Source organism: Mus caroli, unplaced genomic scaffold, assembly GCF_978045245.1.
Source record: "Mus caroli unplaced genomic scaffold, Mus_caroli_1 scaffold_12, whole genome shotgun sequence".
Taxonomy (NCBI): domain Eukaryota; kingdom Metazoa; phylum Chordata; class Mammalia; order Rodentia; family Muridae; genus Mus; species Mus caroli.
The window spans coordinates 58,451,800-58,474,741 of record NW_028227267.1 but is presented as its reverse complement, the minus strand read 5'-3'; the positions used below and the strand labels follow the sequence as shown (position 1 = coordinate 58,474,741).

Sequence of the window (22,942 nt, the reverse complement as noted above, 5' to 3'; positions counted from 1 at the left end):
ATCATGGAAACAGAAACTAAACAGGGACACAGTGAAACTAACAGAAATTATGAATCAAATGGATCTGGCAGATATCTACAGAACATTCTATCCTAAAACAAAAGGATATACCTTCTTCTCAGCACCTCATGGTACCTTCTCCAAAATTGACCACATAATTGGTCACAAAACAGGCCTCAACAGATACAAAAATATTGAAATTGTCCCATGCATCCTATCAGATCACCATGGACTAAGGCTGATCTTCAATAACAAAATAAATAATAGAAAGCCAACCTTCACGTGGAAACTGAACAACACTCTTCTCAATGATACCTTGGTCAAGGAAGGAATAAAGAAAGAAATTAAGGACTTTTTGGAGTTCAATGAAAATGAAGCCACAACATACCCAAACTTATGGGACACAATGAAAGCATTTCTAAGAGGAAAACTCATAGCTCTGAGTGCCTCCAAAAAGAAACTAGAGAGAGCACACATTAGCAGCTTGACAACATACCTAAAAGCACTAGAACAAAAGGAAGCAAATTCACCCAAGAGGAGTAGACGGCAGGAAATAATCAAACTCAGGGGCAAAATCAACCAAGTGGAAACAAGAAGAACTATTCAAAGAATCAACCAATCAAGGAGCTGGTTCTTTGAGAAAATCAACAAGATAGATAAACCCTTAGCCAGACTCACTAGAGGGCACAGGGAAAGCATCCTAATTAACAAAATCAGAAATGAAAAAGGAGACATAACAACAGATCCTGAAGACATCCAAAACACCATCAGATCCTTCTACAAAAGGCTATACTCAACAAAACTGGAGAACCTGGATGAAATGGAGAAGTTTCTAGACAGATACCAGGTACCAAAGTTGAATCAAGATCAGGTTAATGATCTAAACATCCCTATATCCCCCAAAGAAATAGAAGCAGTCATTAATAGTCTCCCAACCAAAAAAAGCCCAGGACCAGATGGGTTTAGTGCAGAGTTCTATCAGACCTTCAAAGATCTAATCCCAGTTCTTCACAAACTATTCCACAAAATAGAAACAGAAGGTACTCTACCCAATTCATTCTATGAAGCCACAATTACTCTGATACCTAAACCACAAAAAGACCCAACAAAGATAGAAAACTTCAGACCAATATCCCTTATGAATATTGATGCAAAAATCCTCAATAAAGTTCTTGCTAACCGAATCCAAGAACACATCAAAACAATCATCCATCCTGACCAAGTAGGTTTCATCCCAGGGATGTAGGGATGGTTCAATATACGGAAATCCATCAACGTAATCCAGTATATAAACAAACTCAAAGACAAAAACCACATGATCATCTCGTTAGATCCGAAAAAAGCATTTGACAAGATCCAACACCCATTCATGATAAAAGTCTTGGAAAGATCAGGAATTCAAGGCCCATACCTAAACATGATAAAAGCAATCTACAGCAAACCAGTAGCCAACATCAAAGTAAATGGTGAGAAGCTTGAAGCAATCCTTCTAAAATCAGGGACTAGACAAGGCTGTCCACTTTCTCCAAACCTATTCAACATTGTACTTGAAGTCCTAGCCAGAGCAATTTGGAAACAAAAGGAGATCAAAGGGATACAAATTGGAAAAGATGAAGTCAAAATATCACTTTTTGCAGATGATATGATAGTATATATAAGTGACCCTAAAAATTCCACCAGAGAACTCCTAAACCTGATAAACAGCTTTGGTGAAGTAGCTGGATATAAAATTAACTCAAACAAGTCAATGGCCTTTCTCTACACAAAGAATAAACAGGCTGAGAAAGAAATTAGGGAAACAACACCCTTCTCAATAGTCACAAATAATATAAAATATCTTGGCGTGACTCTAACTAAGGAAGTGAAAGATCTGTATAATAAAAACTTCAAGTCTCTGAAGAAGGAAATTATAGAAGATCTCAGAAGATGGAAAGATCTCCCATGCTCATGGATTGGCAGGATCAACATTGTAAAAATGGCTATCTTGCCAAAAGCAATCTACAGATTCAATGCAATCCCCATCAAAATTCCAACTCAATTCTTGAATGAATTAGAAAGTGCAATCTGCAAATTCATCTGGAATAACAAAAAACCTAGGATAGCAAAAACTCTTCTCAAGGAGAAAAGAACCTCTGGTGGAATCACCATGCCGGACCTAAAGCTTTACTACAGAGCAATTGTGATAAAAACTGCGTGGTACTGGTATAGTGACAGACAAGTAGACCAATGGAATAGAATTGAAGACCCAGAAATGAACCCACACACCTAAGGTCACTTGATCTTCGACAAGGGAGCTAAAACCATCCAGTGGAAGAAAGACAGCATTTTCAACAAATGGTGCTGGCACAACTGGTTGTTAACATGTAGAAGAATGCGAATCGATCCATTCCTATCTCCTTGTACTAAGGTCAAGTCTAAGTGGATCAAGGAACTTCACATAAAACCAGAGACACTGAAACTTATAGAGGAGAAAGTGGGGAAAAGCCTTGAAGATATGGGCACAGGGGAAAAATTCTTGAATAGAACAGCAATGGCTTGTGCTGTAAGATCGAGAATTGACAAGTGGGACCTCATGAAACTGCAAAGCTTCTGCAAGGCAAAAGACACCATCAATAAGACAAAAAAACCACCAACAGATTGGGAAAGGATCTTTACCTATCCTAAATCAGATAAGGGACTAATATCCAATATATATAAAGAACTGAAGAAAGTGGACTCCAGAAAATCAAATAACCCCATGAAAAAATGGGGCTCAGAACTGAACAAAGAATTCTCACCTGAGGAATACCGAATGGCAGAGAAGCACCTGAAAAAATGTTCAACATCCTTAATCATCTGGGAAATGCAAATGAAAACAACCCTGAGATTCCACCTCACACCAGTCAGAATGTCTAAGATTAAAAATTCAGGTGACAGCAGATGCTGGCAAGGATGTGGAGAAAGAGGAACACTCCTCCACTGTTGGTGGGATTGCAAGCTTGTACAACCACTCTGGAAATCAGTCTGGCAGTTCCTCAGAAAATTGGACATAGTACTACCGGAGGATCCAGCAATACCTCTCCTGGGCATATATCCAGAAGATGTCCCAACCAGTAAGAAGGACACATGCTCCACTATGTTCATAGCACCCTTATTTATAATAGCCAGAAGCTGGAAAGAACCCAGATGCCCCTCAACAGAGGAATGGATACAGAAATTATGGTACATTTACACAATGGAGTACTACTCAGCTATTAAAAAGAATGAATTTATGAAATTCCTAGCCAAACGGATTGACCTGGAGGGCATCATCTTGAGTGAGGTAACACAATCACAAAGGAACTCACACAATATGTATTCACTGATAAGTGGATATTAGCCCAAAACTTAGGATACCCAAGATATAAGATACAATTTGCTAAACGCATGAAACTCAAGAAGAATGAAGACCAAAGTGTGGACACTGTGCCCCTTCTTAGAATTGGGAACAAAACACCCATGGAAGTAGTTACAGAGACAAAGTTTGGAGCTGTGATGAAAGGATGGACCATCTAGAGACTGCCATATCCAGGGATCCATCACATAATCAGCTTCCAAACGCTGACAACACTAGCATACAACGCTTGCATACACTAGCAAGATTTTGCTGAAAGGACCCAAATATAGCTGTCTCTTGTGAGACTATGCCGGGGCCTAGCAAACACAGAAGTGGATGCTCACAGTCAGCTATTGGATGTATCACAGGGCTCCCAATGGAGAAGCTAGAGAAAGTACCCAAGGAGCTAAAGGGATCTGCAACCCTATAGTTGGAACAACATGATGAACTAACCAGTACCCCGGAGCTCTTGTCTCTAGCTGCATATGTATCGAAAGATGGCCTAGTCGGCCATCACTGGAAAGAGAGGCCCATTGGACTTGCAAACTTTATATGCCCCAATATAGGGGAATGCCAGGGCCAAAAGAATGGGAATGGGTGGGAAGGGAAGTGGGGGGAGGGTATGGGGGACTTTTGGGATAGCATTGGAAATGTAATGGAGGAAAATATGTAATAAAAAATATTAAAAAAAAAAGACAAAAAAAATAAAGTATGTGTTTATTATACAACAGTGACAGGAAATCAGGAGAAACCATCTGTTTAAAAAGTTGTTATATTCTAGTATGTTTTAAAAATTGTATCAGTTTAAATAATATGTTAAATAATATGTTGAAAATTCCTCTAAAGGCAGTGTTTCCAATCAGCTCAGCCTGTGCTCAATGGCACACATGCCGTCTGGCTCCTGCAGAGATGTGTTGGTGTTTCAGGAGATAAATCAGAATTGTCAGTTTAACACATGACAACCTGACTCAGCTTCACTTGATCCAAACCCTTTCTGATACCCAGGAAGGCTGCCCACTTCCACACTCCAAAGCAGGAGGATGGACCCATAGACACATATGAGATGAGAAGTGTTTGTTTAGCTAATGGTGGGAATATAATTTGTCGCTTACCTGATTGAACTGATTGATTTATAAACCAAGAATGGTGTTTTTCCTTGAAAACTTTTATTTCAAACAGCTGCTGTAGACACATATCAATTAAGTAAGTGGCTCCTTCCCCTGTAACACAGGTAGATTTAGTATTCCTCACTTCTCTCTCTCTCTCTCTCTCTCTCTCTCTCTCTCTCTCTCTCTCTCTCTCTCTCACACACACACACACACACACACACACACACACACATACACACACAAATAGACATACACACACAGAGATATGCACATCAAAAGTCTGTCCAACAGTTCCGAGGAATGTGCCAGACAGGAACCTAAACATGCGGAGTCGTGCTCTATGCTAGCAGACTCCAAGGCAAGCTGATGGATATGAGGCACAGACATTGAGTTCAGCTCCATAGTCCTCACAGAACTTAAACCATGAGAGTGAAAGGCACAAGCCTCCTAATGGCTCAGTCAGATGTGTGAACTAGGACAGCCTGGGTCTGTCCCCATGCCAGCATGTAACTCTCTATACACAGGAAGGAGCAATGACTCGGAACAAACCCTCAGATGCCACTGGCCACTCTATTGAGAAAGGGAGGGACATTCTTGAAGCCTGGTCAACTGGATATGATTTTCCATTTTATTCTTTTAAAATTGGGGCGAGGGAGGTGCCAGCTCAGTGGTAGAGCACTTGCCCAGCATGTGCCAGGTCTGGGATTCAATTCTCAGCAAATCAGATGTATGGGAACAGAAAGGGTGAAGCCTGTGCATAGCTGAGGTTTTACCCTTAGCTCAGGGCCTGTGTCAGGGGGAAGGAAAGGTGGGTAGAAGGGATGCACAGATGTTTTACCCCTCAGCTCATGACATCGCTTTCTAACCACAGAGCACGCTCTGGAATCCCTGGTGTGGCATGCTGAGTGTGACGCGAGGAGAACCCTTGTGACCCTGCTGCTTGTCTGTACTGAGTCCACCTCAGAGGTGCTTTGTGAGGACTGAAAAAGTGAAAATAGCTGTACATTTCCTAGAGCACTACCTACGACAGTCAGTGTTTAGCCCAGCCCTTGTCCCTTTAACAACCATGAAAATAAACCAGGCATGCCTGTGTCTGTGTGCATCTAGATGGAATCTGAGTTGCAGAGGAAACACCTTCTCTTGCTAGAATGTTAGAACAGGGCGGCCTAGAACTTCTCCCAGATCCCTCCGCCCTGCTCTGGCTGCTCCAGTCCTGTGGCTCAGCAGGCATATTCAATTTCACTTTGAGGAAAGATACTAGAGGAAGGGGCAGGGCATTTGATTTTGTTCTGTTCTGTTTCACTTCTCTGCTTTACACATCTTTCCAACAAAACACTGCCCAAGGACTTTCCCTCATTCTCTGTGCAGTTACACAGTCCCCAAGAGAGCCGTGATTTAGAGGAACCAGGGGTTTACGCAGATCCTTAGGAGGGAAATCCACCAGGGAGTGCATTGTAATACTTTTGCCTCAAAATTAGAAAGCAGAACTGAAAGTGTGCTGAATATAAAATTAAAATGAAACTTACCTACCAATAAGACATAAAGCTTTTCAATATACAATGATTTTAATAAAAGAAAAACCAACATGGGTTCGGGGTGGGGAATATCCTTTTTGGTCAGAGTGAAATAAGAGCTAAAGTAGAACCAGCCAGAACCATGGCTGTCAAAGGCGACCGTCTGCACTTGCACTCTGCTTCTTCACTGCACACCACAACATGAACACAGTACTAGAGTCAGGTGCCTGAGCCTGGGAAAGCTGGCGTGAGAAAGCCAAAGGAAATCAATCCGGTCCCAGGAAGAGCACAAACACGCTACTTTTCTAAGTCGCCAGCATTTCTAACGACAACATTCTGTGGATGGAAACTAAAGAAAACGATATTCTTTAGCTTGATTTATCCTGGAAAATTAATCAGCTTGGCTTTTCACTGCAGGATGCCGTCTTAAGTTAATTCAAGGGGACACAACGGCAGGCAAGCACTCCATGGTCTGCACAGTGCTGGAAACACTCAAAGACTGATGAGGAAGAGGGCAGAGGGGAGAGAGACCCACCTGAGTGCGGATTGGCCAGCTTTACAAACAGGAGGCTGCTCTTCTTCTTCTTCTTCGAGGCATCTTTTAAATATTCTGAAAGGAAAAGGTGAGTGGGAAATTAAAGGCACTTTCTCTGCTGTGCCTCGCTTCACCCTGTTTTCCACTGTTCCACTTATTCGATTTTTCTTTCTAAAAACTTTGCTTTATCATTTATGAGCCATGTGATCCTCAGTAAACAACTATTTTCAATGTAAGCTACATTTTCAATGTAATTTGCATCTAGGGGCAGGGATGCGGGGCAGGCTTTAGAGTCAGATGTCTTAAGCTTTGCCACCTTGACCAGGGCTTGATCTTCTCCTCAGTCCTAACCCCCTTTTAGAAGATGCTAGTGGCAGTATTTAAAACCAAAACCAAAACCAAAACCAAAAAACCTTAAGCTAAGGAGTCAAAGGCACTCGCCATAATCAAACTGAAATACAAAATAAGTCCTAAATATATTTATAAAGGTCATTTTAAAAACACTAGTTACTAGACCTCTCTAGGTTTCATTTCTGACACCAATTAATCACAACCCTTGTCATTTTCTCAGTGGGGTTGTCATTAAAAAAAAAAATCTTATGAACAGCCTTTACATAAAAAAAAAAAACAGTCACTGTATTTTAGCTCTATTTTTTTTTTTAAAATATTTTTATTACATAATTTCCTCAATTACATTTCCAATACTATCCCAAAAGTCCCCCATAGCGCCCCCCACTTCCCTACCCACCCATTCCCATTCTTTTGGCCCTGGCATTCCCCTATATTGGGGCATATAAAGTTTGCAAGTCCAATGGGCCTCTCTTTCCATTGATGGCCGACTAGGCCATCTTTCGATACATATGCAGCTAGAGACAAGAGCTCCAGGGTTCCGGTTAGTACATCATGTTGTTCCAACAATAGGGTTGCAGATCCCTTTAGCTCCTTGGGTACTTTCTCTAGCTTCTCCATTGGGAGCCCTGTGATACATCCAATAGCTGACTGTGAACATCCACTCCTGTGTTTGCTAGGCCCCGGCATCGTCTCACAAGAGACAGCTATATTTGGGTCCTTTCAGCAAGATCTTGCTAGTGTATGCAATGGTGTCAGCGTTTAGAAGCTGATTATGGGACGGATCCCTGGATACAGCAGTCTCTAAATGGACCATCCTTTCATCACAGCTACGAACTTTGTCTCTGTAGCTCCTTCCCTGGGTGTTTTGTTCCCAATTCTAAGAAGGTGCACAGTGTCCACACTTTGGTCTTCATTCTTCTTGAGTTTCATGCGTTTAGCAAATTGTATCTTATATCTTGGGTATCCTAAGTTTTGGGCTAATATCCACTTATCAATGAATACATATTGTGTGAGTTCTTTTGTGATTGTGTTACTTCACTCAAGATGATGCCCTCCAGGTCCATCCATTTGGCTAGGAATTTCATAAATTCATTCTTTTTAATAGCTGAGTAGTACTCCATTGTGTAAATGTACCATAATTTCTGTATCCATTCCTCTGTTGAGGGACATCTGGGTTCTTTCCAGCTTCTGGCTATTATAAATAGGGCTGCTATGAACATAGTGGAGCATGTGTCCTTCTTACCGGTTGGGACATCTTCTGGATATATGCCCAGGAGAGGTATTGCTGGATCCTCCGGTAGTACTATGTCCAATTTTCTGAGGAACCGCCAGACTGATTTCCAGAGTGGTTGTACAAGCTTGCAATCCCACCAACAATGGAGGAGTGTTCCTCTTTCTCCACATCCTCGCCAGCATCTGCTGTCACCTGAATTTTTGATCTTAGCCATTCTGACTGGTGTGAGGTGGAATCTCAGGGTTGTTTTGATTTGCATTTCCCTGATGATTAAGGATGTTGAACATTTTTTCAGGTGCTTCTCTGCCATTCGGTATTCCTCAGGTGAGAATTCTTTGTTCAGTTCTGAGCCCCATTTTTTAATGGGGTTATTTGACTTTCTGGAGTCCACCTTCTTGAGTTCTTTATATATATTGGATATTAGTCCCTTATCTGATTTAGGATAGGTGAAGATCCTTTCCCAATCTGTTGGTGGTTTTTTTGTCTTATTGATGGTGTCTTTAGCCTTGCAGAAGCTTTGTAGTTTCATGAGGTCCCACTTGTCAATTCTCGATCTTACAGCACAAGCCATTACTGTTCTATTCAGGAATTTTTCCCCTGTGCCCATATCTTCAAGGCTTTTCCCCACTTTCTCCTCTATAAGTTTCAGTGTCTCTGGTTTTATGTGAAGTTCCTTGATCCACTTAGACTTGACCTTAGTACAAGGAGATAGGAATGGATCGATTCGCATTCTTCTACATGTTAACAACCAGTTGTGCCAGCACCATTTGTTGAAAATGCTGTCTTTCTTCCACTGGATGTTTTTAGCTCCCTTGTCGAAGATCAAGTGACCATAGGTGTGTGGGTTCATTTCTGGGTCTTCAATTCTATTCCATTGGTCTATTTGTCTGTCACTATACCAGTACCATGCAGTTTTTATCACAATTGCTCTGTAGTAGAGCTTTAGGTCCGGCATGGTGATTCCACCAGAGGTTCTTTTATCCTTGAGAAGAGTTTTTGCTATCCTAGGTTTTTTGTTATTCCAGATGAATTTGCAGATTGCACTTTCTAATTCGTTGAAGAATTGATTTGGAATTTTGATGGGGATTGCATTGAATCTGTAGATTGCTTTTGGCAAGATAGCCATTTTTACAATGTTGATCCTGCCAATCCATGAGCATGGGAGATCTTTCCATCTTCTGAGATCTTCTATAATTTCTTTCTTCAGAGACTTGAAGTTTTTATTATACAGATCTTTCACTTCCTTAGTTAGAGTCACGCCAAGATATTTTATATTATTTGTGACTATTGAGAAGGGTGTTGTTTCCCTAATTTCTTTCTCAGCCTGTTTATTCTTTGTGTAGAGAAAGGCCATTGATTTGTTTGAGTTAATTTTATATCCAGCTACTTCACCGAAGCTGTTTATCAGGCTTAGGAGTTCTCTGGTGGAATTTTTAGGGTCACTTATATATACTATCATATCATCTGCAAAAAGTGATATTTTGACTTCATCTTTTCCAATTTGTATCCCTTTGATCTCCTTTTGTTGTCGAATTGCTCTGGCTAGGACTTCAAGTACAATGTTGAATAGGTATGGAGAAAGTGGACAGCCTTGTCTAGTCCCTGATTTTAGAGGGATTGCTTCAAGCTTCTCACCATTTACTTTGATGTTGGCTACTGGTTTGCTGTAGATTGCTTTTATCATGTTTAGGTATGGGCCTTGAATTCCTGATCTTTCCAAGACTTTTATCATGAATGGGTGTTGGATCTTGTCAAATGCTTTTTCCGCATCTAAGGAGATGACCATGTGGTTTTTATCTTTGAGTTTGTTTATATACTGGATTACGTTGATGGATTTCCGTATATTGAACCATCCCTGCATCCCTGGGATGAAACCTACTTGGTCAGGATGGATGATTGTTTTGATGTGTTCTTGGATTCGGTTAGCAAGAACTTTATTGAGGATTTTTGCATCAATATTCATAAGGGATATTGGTCTGAAGTTTTCTATCTTTGTTGGGTCTTTTTGTGGTTTAGGTATCAGAGTAATTGTGGCTTCATAGAATGAGTTGGGTAGAGTACCTTCTGTTTCTATTTTGTGGAATAGTTTGTGAAGAACTGGGATTAGATCTTCTTTGAAGGTCTGATAGAACTCTGCACTAAACCCATCTGGTCCTGGGCTTTTTTTAGTTGGGAGACTATTAATGACTGCTTCTATTTCTTTGGGGGATATAGGGCTGTTTAGATCATTAACCTGATCTTGATTCAACTTTGGTACCTGGTATCTGTCTAGGAACTTGTCCATTTCATCCAGGTTCTCCAGTTTTGTTGAGTATAGCCTTTGGTAGAAGGATCTGATGGTGTTTTGGATGTCTTCAGGATCTGTTGTTATGTCTCCTTTTTCATTTCTGATTTTGTTAATTAGGATGCTTTCCCTGTGCCCTCTAGTGAGTCTGGCTAAGGGTTTATCTATCTTGTTGATTTTCTCAAAGAACCAGCTCCTTGATTGGTTGATTCTTTGAATAGTTTTTCTTGTTTCTACTTGGTTGATTTCACCCCTGAGTTTGATTATTTCCTGCCGTCTACTCCTCTTGGGTGAATTTGCTTCCTTTTGTTCTAGTGCTTTTAGGTGTGTTGTCAAGCTGCTAATGTGTGCTCTCTCTAGTTTCCTTTTGGAGGCACTCAGAGCTATGAGTTTTCCTCTTAAAAATGCTTTCATTGCGTCCCATAAGTTTGGGTATGTTGTGGCTTCATTTTCATTGAACTCTAAAAAGTCCTTAATTTCTTTCTTTATTCCTTCCTTGACCAAGGTATCATTGAGAAGAGTGTTGTTCAGTTTCCACGTGAAGGTTGGCTTTCTATTATTTATTTTGTTATTGAAGATCAGCCTTAGTCCATGGTGATCTGATAGGATGCATGGGACAATTTCAATATTTTTATATCTGTTGAGGCCTGTTTTGTGACCAATTATGTGGTCAATTTTGGAGAAGGTACCATGAGGTGCTGAGAAGAAGGTATATCCTTTTGTTTTAGGATAGAATGTTCTGTAGATATCTGCCAGATCCATTTGATTCATAATTTCTCTTAGTTTCACTGTGTCCCTGTTTAGTTTCTGTTTCCATGATCTGTCCATTGGTGAAAGTGGTGTGTTGAAGTCTCCCACTATTATTGTATGAGGTGCAATGTGTGCTTTGAGATTTACTAAAGTTTCTTTAATGAATGTGGCTGCCTTTGTATTTGGAGCATAGATATTCAGGATTGATAGTTCCTCTTGGAGGATTTTACCTTTGATGAGTATGAAGTGTCCCTCCCTGTCTTTTTTAATGACTTTGGGTTGGAAGTCAATCTTATCAGATATTAGAATGGCTACTCCAGCTTGTTTCTTCATGCCATTTGCTTGGAGAATTGTTTTCCAGCCTTTCATTCTGAGGTAGTGTCTATCCTTTTCTCTGAGATGAGTTTCCTGTAAGCAGCAAAATGTTGGGTCTTGTTTGTGTAGCCAGTTTGTTAGTCTATGTCTTTTTATCGGGGAGTTGAGTCCATTGATATTAAGAGATATTAAGGAAAAGAAATTGGTGTTTCCTGTTATTTTTGATGTTAAAGTTGGCATTTTGTTCTTGTGGCTGTCTTCTTTTAGGTTTGTTGAGGGATTACCTTCTTGTTGTTTCTAGGGCGTGGTTCCTGTCCTTGTATTGGTTTTTTTCTGTTATTATCCTTTGAAGGGCTGGATTCGTGGAGAGATAATGTGTGAATTTGGTTTTGTCGTGGAATACTTTGGTTTCTCCATCTATGTTAATTGAGAGTTTGGCTGGGTATAGTAGCCTGGGCTGGAATTTGTGTTCTTTTAGTGTCTGTATAACATCTGTCCAGGATCTTCTGGCTTTCATAGTCTCTGGTGAAAAATCTGGTGTAATTCTGATAGGCTTGCCTTTATATGTTACTTGGCCTTTTTCTCTTACTGCTTTTAGTATTCTATCTTTATTTAGAGCATTTGTTGCTCTGATTATTATGTGTCGGGAGGTATTTCTTTTCTGATCCAGTCTATTTGGAGTTCTGTAGGCTTCTTGTATGTTCATGGGCATCTCTTTCTTTAGATTTGGGAAGTTTTCTTCTATAATTTTGTTGAAGATGTTTGCTGGTCCTTTGAGTTGAAAAATCTTCATTCTCATCCACTCCTATTATCCGTAGGTTTGGTCTTCTCATTATGTCCTGTATTTCTTGGATGTTTTGAGTTAGGATCTTTTTGCATTTTCCATTTTCCTTGATTGTTGTGCCGATGTTCTCTATGGAATCTTCTGCACCTGAGATTCTCTCTTCCATCTCTTGTATTCTGTTGCTGATGCTTGCATCTATGGTTCCAGATTTCTTTCCTAGGGTTTCTATCTCCAGTGTTGCCTCATTTTGGGTTTTCTTTATTGTGTCTACTTCCCTTTTTAGGTCTAGTATGGTTTTGTTCATTTCCATCATCTGTTTGGATGTGTTTTCCTGTTTTTCTGTAAGGACTTCTACCTGTTTGATTATGTTATCATGTTTTTCTTTAAGGATTTGTAACTCTTTAGCAGTGTTCTCCTGCAATTCTTTAAGGGATTTTTGTGCTTCCTCTTTATTGTCTTCTTCCTTTTTAGCAGTGTTCTCCTGCATTTCTTTAAGTGTGTTATTAACGTCCTTCTTGAAGTCCTCTATCATCATCAGGAGATATGCTTTTAAATCCGTGTCTAGCTTTTCCGGTGTGTTGGGGTGCCCTGGACTGGGTGAAGTGGGGGTGCTGGGTTCTGATGATGGTGAGTGGTCTTGGTTTCTGTTAGTAAGATTATTACGTTTACCTTTCGCCATCTGGTAATCTCTGGGGTTAGTTGTTATCGTTGTCACTATTTAAAGATTGGAGCAGAAGCTGTGTTCCACTCACCAGCAGTCCCAAAATCCTGCGGCGGGGGTCGTGGGTAGCTGGCGGGTGTCAGGCAACCCTGCGCTCCCGCTACCCTGGCGCTGATCCGGCCGGGTGAGGCCTGTGGCCCTACTCAGGCTGGTTTCTGCTTCCCTAACTAATGCAGTCTCAGGTCCCGCGCAATTGGATTGGAGCAGAAGCTGTGCTCCCCTCACCAGAAGTCTTAAGATCCTGTGGCGGGTGTTGTGGGCAGTTGGCGAGTGTCAGCAGACCCTGCGCCCCAGCTGCTCAGGTGCTTTTCTGACCGGAAGAGGCTTGTGGCCCTGTGTGGGCCGGATTTCTCTCTCCCCAACCAGAGCAGTCTCAGGTCCCGCGTGATTGGACTGGAGCAGAAGCTGTGTTCCACTCACCAGCAGTCCCAAAATCCTGCGGCGGGGGTCGTGGGTAGCTGGCGGGTGTCAGGCAACCCTGCGCTCCCGCTACCTGGCGCTGATCCGGCCGGGTGAGGCCTGTGGCCCTACTCAGGCCGGTTTCTGCTTCCCTAACTAATGCAGTCTCAGGTCCCGCGCAATTGGATTGGAGCAGAAGCTGTGTTCCACTCACCAGCAGTCCCAAAATCCTGCGGCGGGGGTCGTGGGTAGCTGGCGGGTGTCAGGCAACCCTGCGCTCCCGCTACCCCGGCGCTGATCCAGCCGGATGAGGCCTGTGGTCCTACTCAGGCCGGTTTCTGCTTCCCTAACTAATGCCTAGCTCTATTTTTATAACTATCTTTTGCCATATTAAACATAGAGAATCTTCATATAACCCTATTTTTCATTATGTTTGTATCTTTTGTGTCATACTTTAGAAAGTCTTCTTCCTCAAAAACACGTGTATTTTTTATATTTTCTATGGATATGTTAAATTTATATTTAGGCGTTTCAGAATATACCCTGGGTTAAGATACTGTTAATAAATCTAATTTTCAATGAGTTGGTCATCTGTTTCAAAACCCACTGAGTGGAATCTTCAAAGTTACCACTTAAATACACTGTGGTCTGTCTGTAGCCATTCTTCTTTGATCCACTAATGTGCATCTGTCATAGTGTCAGACCTCAGGACTTTATATAATAGAATAACCTTATTCTGCAGAAAGCAAGTACCTGCACTATTTCCTCCACAGGACGTGGCTGTCCAAGTTTTAACTGCATAGATTAAAACATGGAAACCAAGATGGAGGACACCTTCCATAGACTGAGCACCACAGTCAAAACTCAACACAGACACCAAAGAAACCAGGGACTCTAGGCAGCCAAGGCACACAACCCATCTACACAAGAGCACCCCAGGAAGGTGATCCAAGGAGCACACCTCATCTACACAAGAGCACCCCAGGAAGGTGGTCAAAGCTGCACACAGCCCATCTAGGTAAGAGCAGCCAGAGAGGTCTTGGTGAGGAACTGAGCTTCTTCTCCGTGCTCTGTGCATCCCATACACACAGATACTGCGATCGGGTTCAAACACTGGCTTAGCCATAAACAGAACACAACTTTTTCTTGAGCTAACAGCAGTGGGCTCACTGCCCTGGCTTACTTCCTTGAGAGGGTTTCCAGGCCCTGGGGCAGAGGAACGAGGCAAAGCCTGGCTGACTTAGAGCTGACGTGATAGAGCAGAGAGCTCCAAAGACAGGAGGGTGATGGCATCCATGTGGAAGAAGGCTGATAAAAAAGTCCCATCCCAAGTGTGTGCAGCAGGGCCTCTCTGGGAAATCATTGGGAAACTGCGCTTCCCTTCCATATGCACATGAGACTCTCCATGAAAAGCTGAGATCCCAACTCCCATTCATTCTTCATGATCCCAGGGCATGAAATGGTAGAACACTCAACAGGTATTTCCCTGGAAGGAAGCAACAGTTACTCCTAACTGACAGCTGCTAAGATCTTGTCACACTAATTTAAAGGCAACAGCTAAGAGATCCAACTCAGTTTACCAAGTAACGTATTTTTGAAGTCCAAAATAATTAATAATACAAAAATATTCATCACTGCAAAAGGTAGATTCATGCCTGGCACTTAATCAAATATGACTAGATATTAAAAAATGTGGACAAGTATGACCCATGATGAAAGGTGGGGAAAAGGTCAATTATTACAAAAGAGATTTGTATTATAGGGAACCAAATGAAAATGGCATAAAAATATACCTCATGCATAAAATGTTAAAGGGACAGAAAACCTTTAATGATCTAAATCAAAATGCTGGAGAAGAAAAATCCAACAGAAAGAACTCCCGGCAAAAGAAAAATGAACTTGAAGTTTCAGTAACAAAAAACATTTCAAAAGCATAAATAAATAAATAAATAAACAAACTGATCTATGAGCCAGCTTCAGACCTCCTACTATGTGTGAGATGGATGCTTTCAAAAAGAGAAGAAATAAGATGATAAACATATCTATTTGGAAAAGTGCATAAGAAATGTTTCCTAATTGAAGACAACTATAAACTCACACATCCAGGAAACTTGGTGACCCCAAAACACACAAAGAAAAAAAAGAAGAAGCATGTGTGTGTGTGTGTGTGTGTGTGTCTCAGCATCATAGTATGCACAGAGAGGCAAGGCCAAGAACGACAGCTAAGCATGTGAAAACAACACAAGCCAGAAGACAATCCAGAGACATCCATAAAACAAACCACCGTAACTGGGAAGGAACTACCTTTGGAAAGGGAGCGTGGACACACAAGAGCTGAAAGGCATAATCAGGAACACACACACACACACACACACACACCACAAGGAATGCCAAGGGAGATCCTTCTGGCAGAAAGATCACAGAACTAGATGCAGGAATCTAAAAAGGAGAATGTGTGACTAATAAAGGAGGGTTGTTCTTCTTCTTTCAATCTCTTTAAGGACTGCTGACTTCTTAAGTTAAAGTAACTCAGAGTAGTGTTTACATCATATGTTCACAAAAATATACGACATCAGCTGAAGTCCAGAGAGCTGTAAGAATAATACCTTGTGAGTTTCTTGTGCCATTTGTGAAGTGATAAGGTAGATACAACCAATTAAATGTATACAAGAAACCCTATGGCAGTCACTAAAATGATAAAATCCCTAAACTGTCACAAATAAGACAATAAGGAGATGGAACTGAATTGTAAAATAATACTCATTTAACTCAAAAGAAAGAGGGCAAACAGACACAAAGAACATGTATGATAAACGAGAAACAGCAGGACAGCAGATGCAAGCCCAGTTACATCAGTAAACACATCCACATGGCAACGGTCTGAACATCCCAAGGATAAGCAGGAACTCGGACCGAATTCAAAAGCAAGGGGGAAACTGTATGTTGCCCACAGGAACCACACGTAGACATAAAGACCGAAGGAGAATGAAGAGAGGCAGATGCTAACAGACCTTACCAGGGAACTTTAAAAAGTCACTCTATAAAGATTGAAGGGCCACTTAACTAAGGTGTGACACTCCTAAATGCTTCCTCACCAAACACAAGCTACAGAACACGCAAAGCACACAGTTGGGAACGCCTGAACACCTCACCCTGACAGGCACTAATCTGTGTTCAGCTCCCCGAGTCTGTTTTAAGAATGTTACATAAAGAGAGGCGGGCGGGTTCAACTGTCAGAACTGGGTAAGACTCTTTCTGGAATGACCGTCTAGACTGAAATGTAAGTTAGAAAGTTTGGTCCTGTTAGAACTTTCTAAAATATCAAAGTTGCCTCCCATGCCTATGTTTCTTGCCTAGCGAGCTCCACTCAGCTCCCTGTGTCTGAGGCACAGGAGGCAACAGCCTTCCCCACACGACTTCCTCCTCGTGCCTCATGGCAGACGCTTCATCAGGGACTTGAAGCATTTTGACTACTGTATATTTTTATCACGAGAAAACTGTATTGAGTGTTTCTCTTCCAGCTTCCCCATTCCTCCAGAGCCCCAAATAATTAAACATTACAGGGCCAAGTCAACTAAAGAACAGAGCCATTTCTAGAAACTCTCCGGAAGCAACAACAGCGAGCAGCGAGAAGATCTTCAGGACATCTGCAGCCACAGAGCACAACCAGAGAGGCAGTAGGCCACTCCCACAACGCTGACATGCTCTGGGAACAAAGGCAGGCTGCATGAAGATGTCTAGTTTGTGGGGAAAATGATATTTCCTCACGCAACAACTCGCTGCTGGACTGAATCAACATGAAATCAACTCCAAATGGGCTAAAATGTTCAAATATAAAATTACCAGAAGAAAATACCTGTGTTTTGGTCTGATCAAAGACTTTCTGGGATCTAATTCCAAAAGTACAGACAACAAAGGCCAAGATAACAGGTGGCATTACATCACACAAAAGCTTTTCCACAGCAATCAGAGAGCAATCAAAAGAGAAGAGACAAGCAGACGTTAATTGCTGTGCTCCCTAAAGAACTCAGATGCTGCTATAAAAACGAAGTTCTTTTAGATACTGCACACGTTTCAGAAATAAATATATTTCCTCTAAATTTGAAAAAAAAAAAAAAAAGTCAGGCAATGTTTTTTGCCTGACCAAAAATCCTAACAACAAATCCACAATGACAAATGCCAACAGGATCCAGCCTCTTTTTGGCTCCCTTTAGCATCCTAATGGGACAGTATCAACCGCCTAGTTGGCCTTCCATAAATGCCTTCTCATTGACAGATTGCATGCAGGCACAGCAAGATGAGCACCAGCCCTCCAGTCCTGAGCCACTTTGTCCTCAGCTGTTGTAGTTCCACTCACTTTATGCTGCTCTTTCCTGAGCTGGCTCAGGCTGGGAATATCACAAACAAAGCTTTTCCCCAACACAACTCTTATTCCTTGTCTCTAGCCCTGCCCATCAATCCCTCTGGTTCCTCACCTCATAATCATCTAGTCCCCGTTGGCCGGTGAAGGATCCACCTAATGCAACCTGGTACAGCACTGCATTATCCAAAGGAAATGAAGAGCAGTCTGTAAATTCGAGTTCCATATGCAACTTAAAATTTCCTATTAGTCACCTTAAGCATAGGTAAAATAAAATTTAATCACATACATTATTTACTCAAAATACTTTCACTGCACCACACACACATATGAGATATGCCTGCCACAACATTGTCTGTGGCTTTGTATCAGATGGAGACAGCTCCCTGTTCTTAAACTGCTGAGGACTTCGGTCATGAAAGCTGCACTTCCTGTGGCTGACATGATTGTCTGATTTTTACTCTATCAGCAGGGCATATTTCACAATGTGACTCAGTCTTTTCTTTCTGAATAAATCCTACTTGCTCACACATACTTTTCCTTAATGGATTTATTTCTAGTTGTTTAGGAGTCTCGCATTTATGTGCATAGACTATAAACTGACTTTCTCTGTGATGCTCTTGCCTGCTTTGCAGGGTCATACTAGCCCCACAGCCCAAGTATGCCTTCTTTTCCTAGTTTTTGCAGGATCAATTTTATTTTTCAGTGTCTAAGTGGATTCTCCAATGAAGCCATCAGGAACTGGGCTTCTCCTGTGGAAAACAGGCTACCAATTTAGTTTCTTTTCTGTGGTCTATTCAGATCTCTTTCTTGAGATCTGATTTTGTAATTTTTCTATTCGGGAATCTGCCAGTCTCATCTGCAATACCTATGTCATTCCCATAACCCCTTCCCACTTCTGTAAGGTCAGTAGCAATGAAAGGTCCCCCTTTCATTGCCGACCTGCTCTCCCCTTCCCCCCTCGGTCAGTTTGGCTAACAATTTGTTATCTGCTTTCGAAAGGACCCGACTTCTGCTTTGCTGGTGCTTCTGGTGTCTGACTCTGTATTTCTTTTCTGTGCCCATATTTACTTCCTCCCCTCTGCTTTGCTGTGTGGCCAGTGAGCTTCCCTGTGGTGGAAGGTGAGGTTCCTGGACCCAAGGTCTTTCTACTTTAATAATTTCATAATATGCAGCTCTGTATCTTACTGGGTAAGCACTGTCACCTGCATTTCGTAAGCCCATGTTTTATTTTCTTGCCTCAAAGTATTTTTTAGTTTCCCTCATATTTCCCTTTGGCTTCACTTGTAATGGGGCTGTGTTGTTTAATTTCTGTATATTTGTGAACTACCCAAATTTCCTTCTGTAACTGTCTTGCATTTTCACTTCAGTGTTCTTGCAGAATGTATTTGGTATAGTTTTGATCATTTGACATGTTTGTGTTATGATCTGTTAGGTAGGACTGACTTACAGTGCTGGTTAGGTCTTGTTTGGGGGGAAGCTGGGAGACCATCTTGTCTGGTCCCTTAGAAACAGACGTCGCCTGTGTGTTTTCTTATAATTCTATTTCTACTCTATGAGGTCTCACAATTATGCCTTCATGATTCAGTCGGTTTGCTTTAGTTCTCAGAATAAATTCCTAAGCTCTGATTAAAACCTTGGTAGAATAAACTCAGCGTCCTCTAGGGCAGACCCATCAACTGCTTGGCTCACTCTCAGGACATATTTCCTGTTAATGCATATCTTGTGTTTTTAAAATAACTCAACATTATGTTAGATAAAATATAATGAATGTGGCAATTCTGGAAATTAGCCTGTCCTCCCCTAACTCCTAGGAACTGCTGCTGGTTTTATGTCACTTCGGTGACCTTCCTGGACTAACTCTGTCAAGTCTGTATACTCTACTGCTAGTTAAGATTGCTCCGTGCAGCCACCTCAGTGACTAACACTGAGCTCCTGTAGTCTTTGCTAAGGGGCTCTGTGTATATTGGGACAAGCTTTCACTTTGTTTTCCCAGAGCTTATTTGTTTGCCCAGAGCATCAGTCCATCAGAGATGAGAGACAGGGGCCCTCTCAGGCTCTTCCTGGGCTTGCACGGTCTTAAATGTGTATATAGCCTTTAAGTAAATCAGACTTCCCCAGAGCCCCATGTGGACACCTAGTTCCCTACATATTCCCTATAAGGTTCTGTCCAGATTACTGTTTGCCAGACTTATACAGTCCTTGCAGAAGCTATGATGCTTTTGACAAATAAATGACCTAGGAAGTAGCAAGCTCTGAGCACCAAGTCAGGTCAGGTAATAACAGTGTCCTGAAGGTGAATTTTTTCAGGAAGCCACAACACAAATAAGAACAATGCTTTCAGAGCAAGGTTTGGGGTTTTGTTTTGTTTTTTCTTTCTTTTTTTCTTTTTAAGTTTCAAACCACATCTGGTCTGTTCCTTTATTATAAGGCTGCTGGTTTTCACTGTAGACTGGGGAGATGGGAACAGTTTCCAGCTTTCAAGTGAGACTTAGCTGGGAGAGCCTGAAAAGGCTTTGGCTGTCCCACCTGTGCTCCTTCAAGGCTTCCAGGAGGCTGGCTGCCACTGCATGTGGTGGTCTGAGTAGGAAAGGCCCCTATAGACTTCTGTGTTTAAATGCTTGGCCCATAGGGAGTGGCACTATTAGGCCTTGTTGGAGTGGGTGTGGCTTTATTGGAGACGCGTGTCACTGTGTAGGCGGTCTTTGAGGTCGCCAATGCTCAAGCTACACTTGTGTGACAAGCAGTCTCCTTCTGCTGCTTGCCGATCAAGATTTAGAACTCTCAGCTCCTTCCTCAGCACCATGTCTTCCAGCATCCCTGCATGCCACCATGCTGCCCATTGATGGGTTTCTCTGAATATAAATTTCCTGTGAAGCTTCGGAGGCTAAAGGAAAACTAGTCTCCACCAAGACCATAGCAAACAAAAGCTGCAATTTTTTCAGGGCTATCCCTACCAACAGCAATGTTTCTAGGATTGTCCAGCCAGGGAAAAGGAAGCTGGTAAAGAATTCAGGGCCACAGTTGGCTCAGAGCCATCAAGACCAGCAACATGTACAGTCGGAGCTTGAGGTATCTGGGATACAGGACAATTCTGGAAGAGAAGATGGAGCAGATCTGACTAAGGTACCTGATACCAAATAGAGCTGGTCATTAAACAGAACAGAGGGAATTCTCCCCACAACCCCCTCCTCTCTTGTGAAGCTGCAATGCCACCATGCAGGCAGAAGAATGAAAAGCAAAGGCCCTGGGTAAGAGCTTGGGGGGAGGAGGGGTGACAGTCTGTGTCACTGAAATCCTACTACTAGTTAACCAGCTGATCTGACTCTTGAGTCTTGGTTTCCCAATATGTAAGGCAGTGATAATAAAGCTTTATTTAAACTGCTGCCCAAGGTCACTGTGAAGGTCAAATACAGTCTCATGTAAAGGTGTGTTGTGCAAGGTTATCTAGGAGATCAAAAGGTTTTCTATAGCCAATGTAATCCTTGAGAAATAAAGAGATGATTTAAAGCATATAGGTGTAGGTGTATGTAGGTTATGCAAACTCATAGATTTGAGTTTGGTGTCTATAGGGCTTCTGGAACCAACACTGTCCTACTCATCCTGAAGGGCAACTCGACTTCCTTACAAGAGGTCCACTCCTAATAGACACTTCAAAGCAGGACAGGCCACACAGGGTGTTGAGGCTTCTGGTGCCTGTGGTGCAGTGGATGCTTCTGGAGCTCTCTCTACAAGCTCTTCCTTATAGGAGAGCCCACACACTTAAGTCCACCTCTCCCATCTTGAACCACAGTGGCTGTCTCCTGGCTGCTGCTATGGGTGGTGGAAGGTTGGGTCACAAGGACCCTTGGGGGGTGGAGCAGAAGACTGTCTTAAAAATTAACAAGATGGTGGTTTCCTGTAGCTCCAGTTCAGGAAGCAGAAAGGAGTGGAGTTGGTTTAAGAAGTTATTGATGCTCAGAAAGGCAGAAAACCTAGGCTGCCTGTCGCTACAACACCCAAGTGCCATTCATCCTCTCGTGCTCCATTCTGCTGCCCTGCCACAGCATGTGGCCAACCCCACCTAGAAAACTGTGAAGCTGCCAGGAGGCCCTAGAGAAGTTCATGTCAAACGCAGCAGCCACAGTGGAAAACACAAGTTTCCATACAAGGCAGGCTTGGGCCATTCAGACTATCTCCCTGCTCATGCCAAGAGCACAGAGGGAAGTTAGTGTGCAGGGTGCTGGCCTCAAACATTCAACATGTTTTGATGGCTCTCAAATACCATGTCTGAGATGTCTGTGCATCACACCCATCACTATTCTGTGAACTTTCACCGTTCTTGCAGAGATCTGTTTTTTCAATCTATCCATTTTAGAGATAATGCACCTAAAATACATCCTGTCTTCTGGATGAAACACCCCTGGTTTGTTATAACACAATCATGCCTCCTCATCACCAAAGTATAACTTGTAAAAGTCAAAGCTTTTCAGAATCATCTCATTGTACCACCACAATGAGAATGCCAAGCCGGCTTCTAGCTCTTGGGTGAACCAACAGGGCTTTCTGTTCTCACACAACCCCAGTGGCTCTAAGTTTTAGTGTTACTACGGAGAAGGTGTAAAGAATGAAGAGAAGAAAAAGAGGAAAGGAAGAAAACAACGTTTTTCATTTTGTGATCTATACCACAAAAAAAAGCACTGGAAAGAGATCTCCAAATGACTTCATGACAGAATCATGAACAATACATTTTTGTCTTACTTTCCTTTGTAATGCTAAAATGTCTGTACTAGATATATATTATCATTTTTTAATTTTTTTTTTTAAATAGAAAACTTGTAACTGGAAGTTAAGGATAAAAACTGAGACTAAGGAGCTAAAACAACTAAGTTAAATCTAAAATCAATGACGTAGCCAGGCATGGTGGAGCAACAGAGAAAGGGCAACACAAGAACCACCATGAGTTCTGGGCCAGCCTGGGCTATAGTGTGAGCCTTGTCTACTGACTCCCCCACAATAAAATGAAGTAAAATAAAATAAAATAAAATAAAACAATTAAGTGGGAGACCCCCGCTTAATGTCTTAGCAAACATAGGCCCTCATGAGAGTTTGCTCTAGTAGGAGAGAGCTCAGGCACCAGTCAGCTTCGTCATGGGGGGGGCGGGAGGGGGAAGGAGAGACACCATGCAGCTTAGACTTCTACACATGCCCATCCCTTTCAACTTCCACACAAAGGAAGTTCTAAAAACCTT

At 42.0% G+C, this 22,942-nt stretch overlaps 1 protein-coding gene across 3 annotated transcripts in view; it reads right to left on the bottom strand.

Moving 5' to 3' along the window:
* Rnaseh2b (ribonuclease H2 subunit B) overlaps window positions 1-22,942 on the bottom strand; it is a 50,482-nt gene that overhangs the window by 22,814 nt on the left and 4,726 nt on the right. For 2 of the 3 annotated variants that reach the window (XM_085828712.1, XM_085828713.1), the window contains exons 2-3: window positions 6,514-6,588; window positions 4,468-4,575 (exon numbers count right to left, since the gene is read on the bottom strand). In XM_085828712.1, coding sequence (XP_085684838.1) covers window positions 4,468-4,575; window positions 6,514-6,588 — 183 coding nt within the window. The remainder of the gene's footprint in view (window positions 1-4,467; window positions 4,576-6,513; window positions 6,589-22,942) is intronic. The other variant, XM_029469329.2, reaches the window with a different exon arrangement.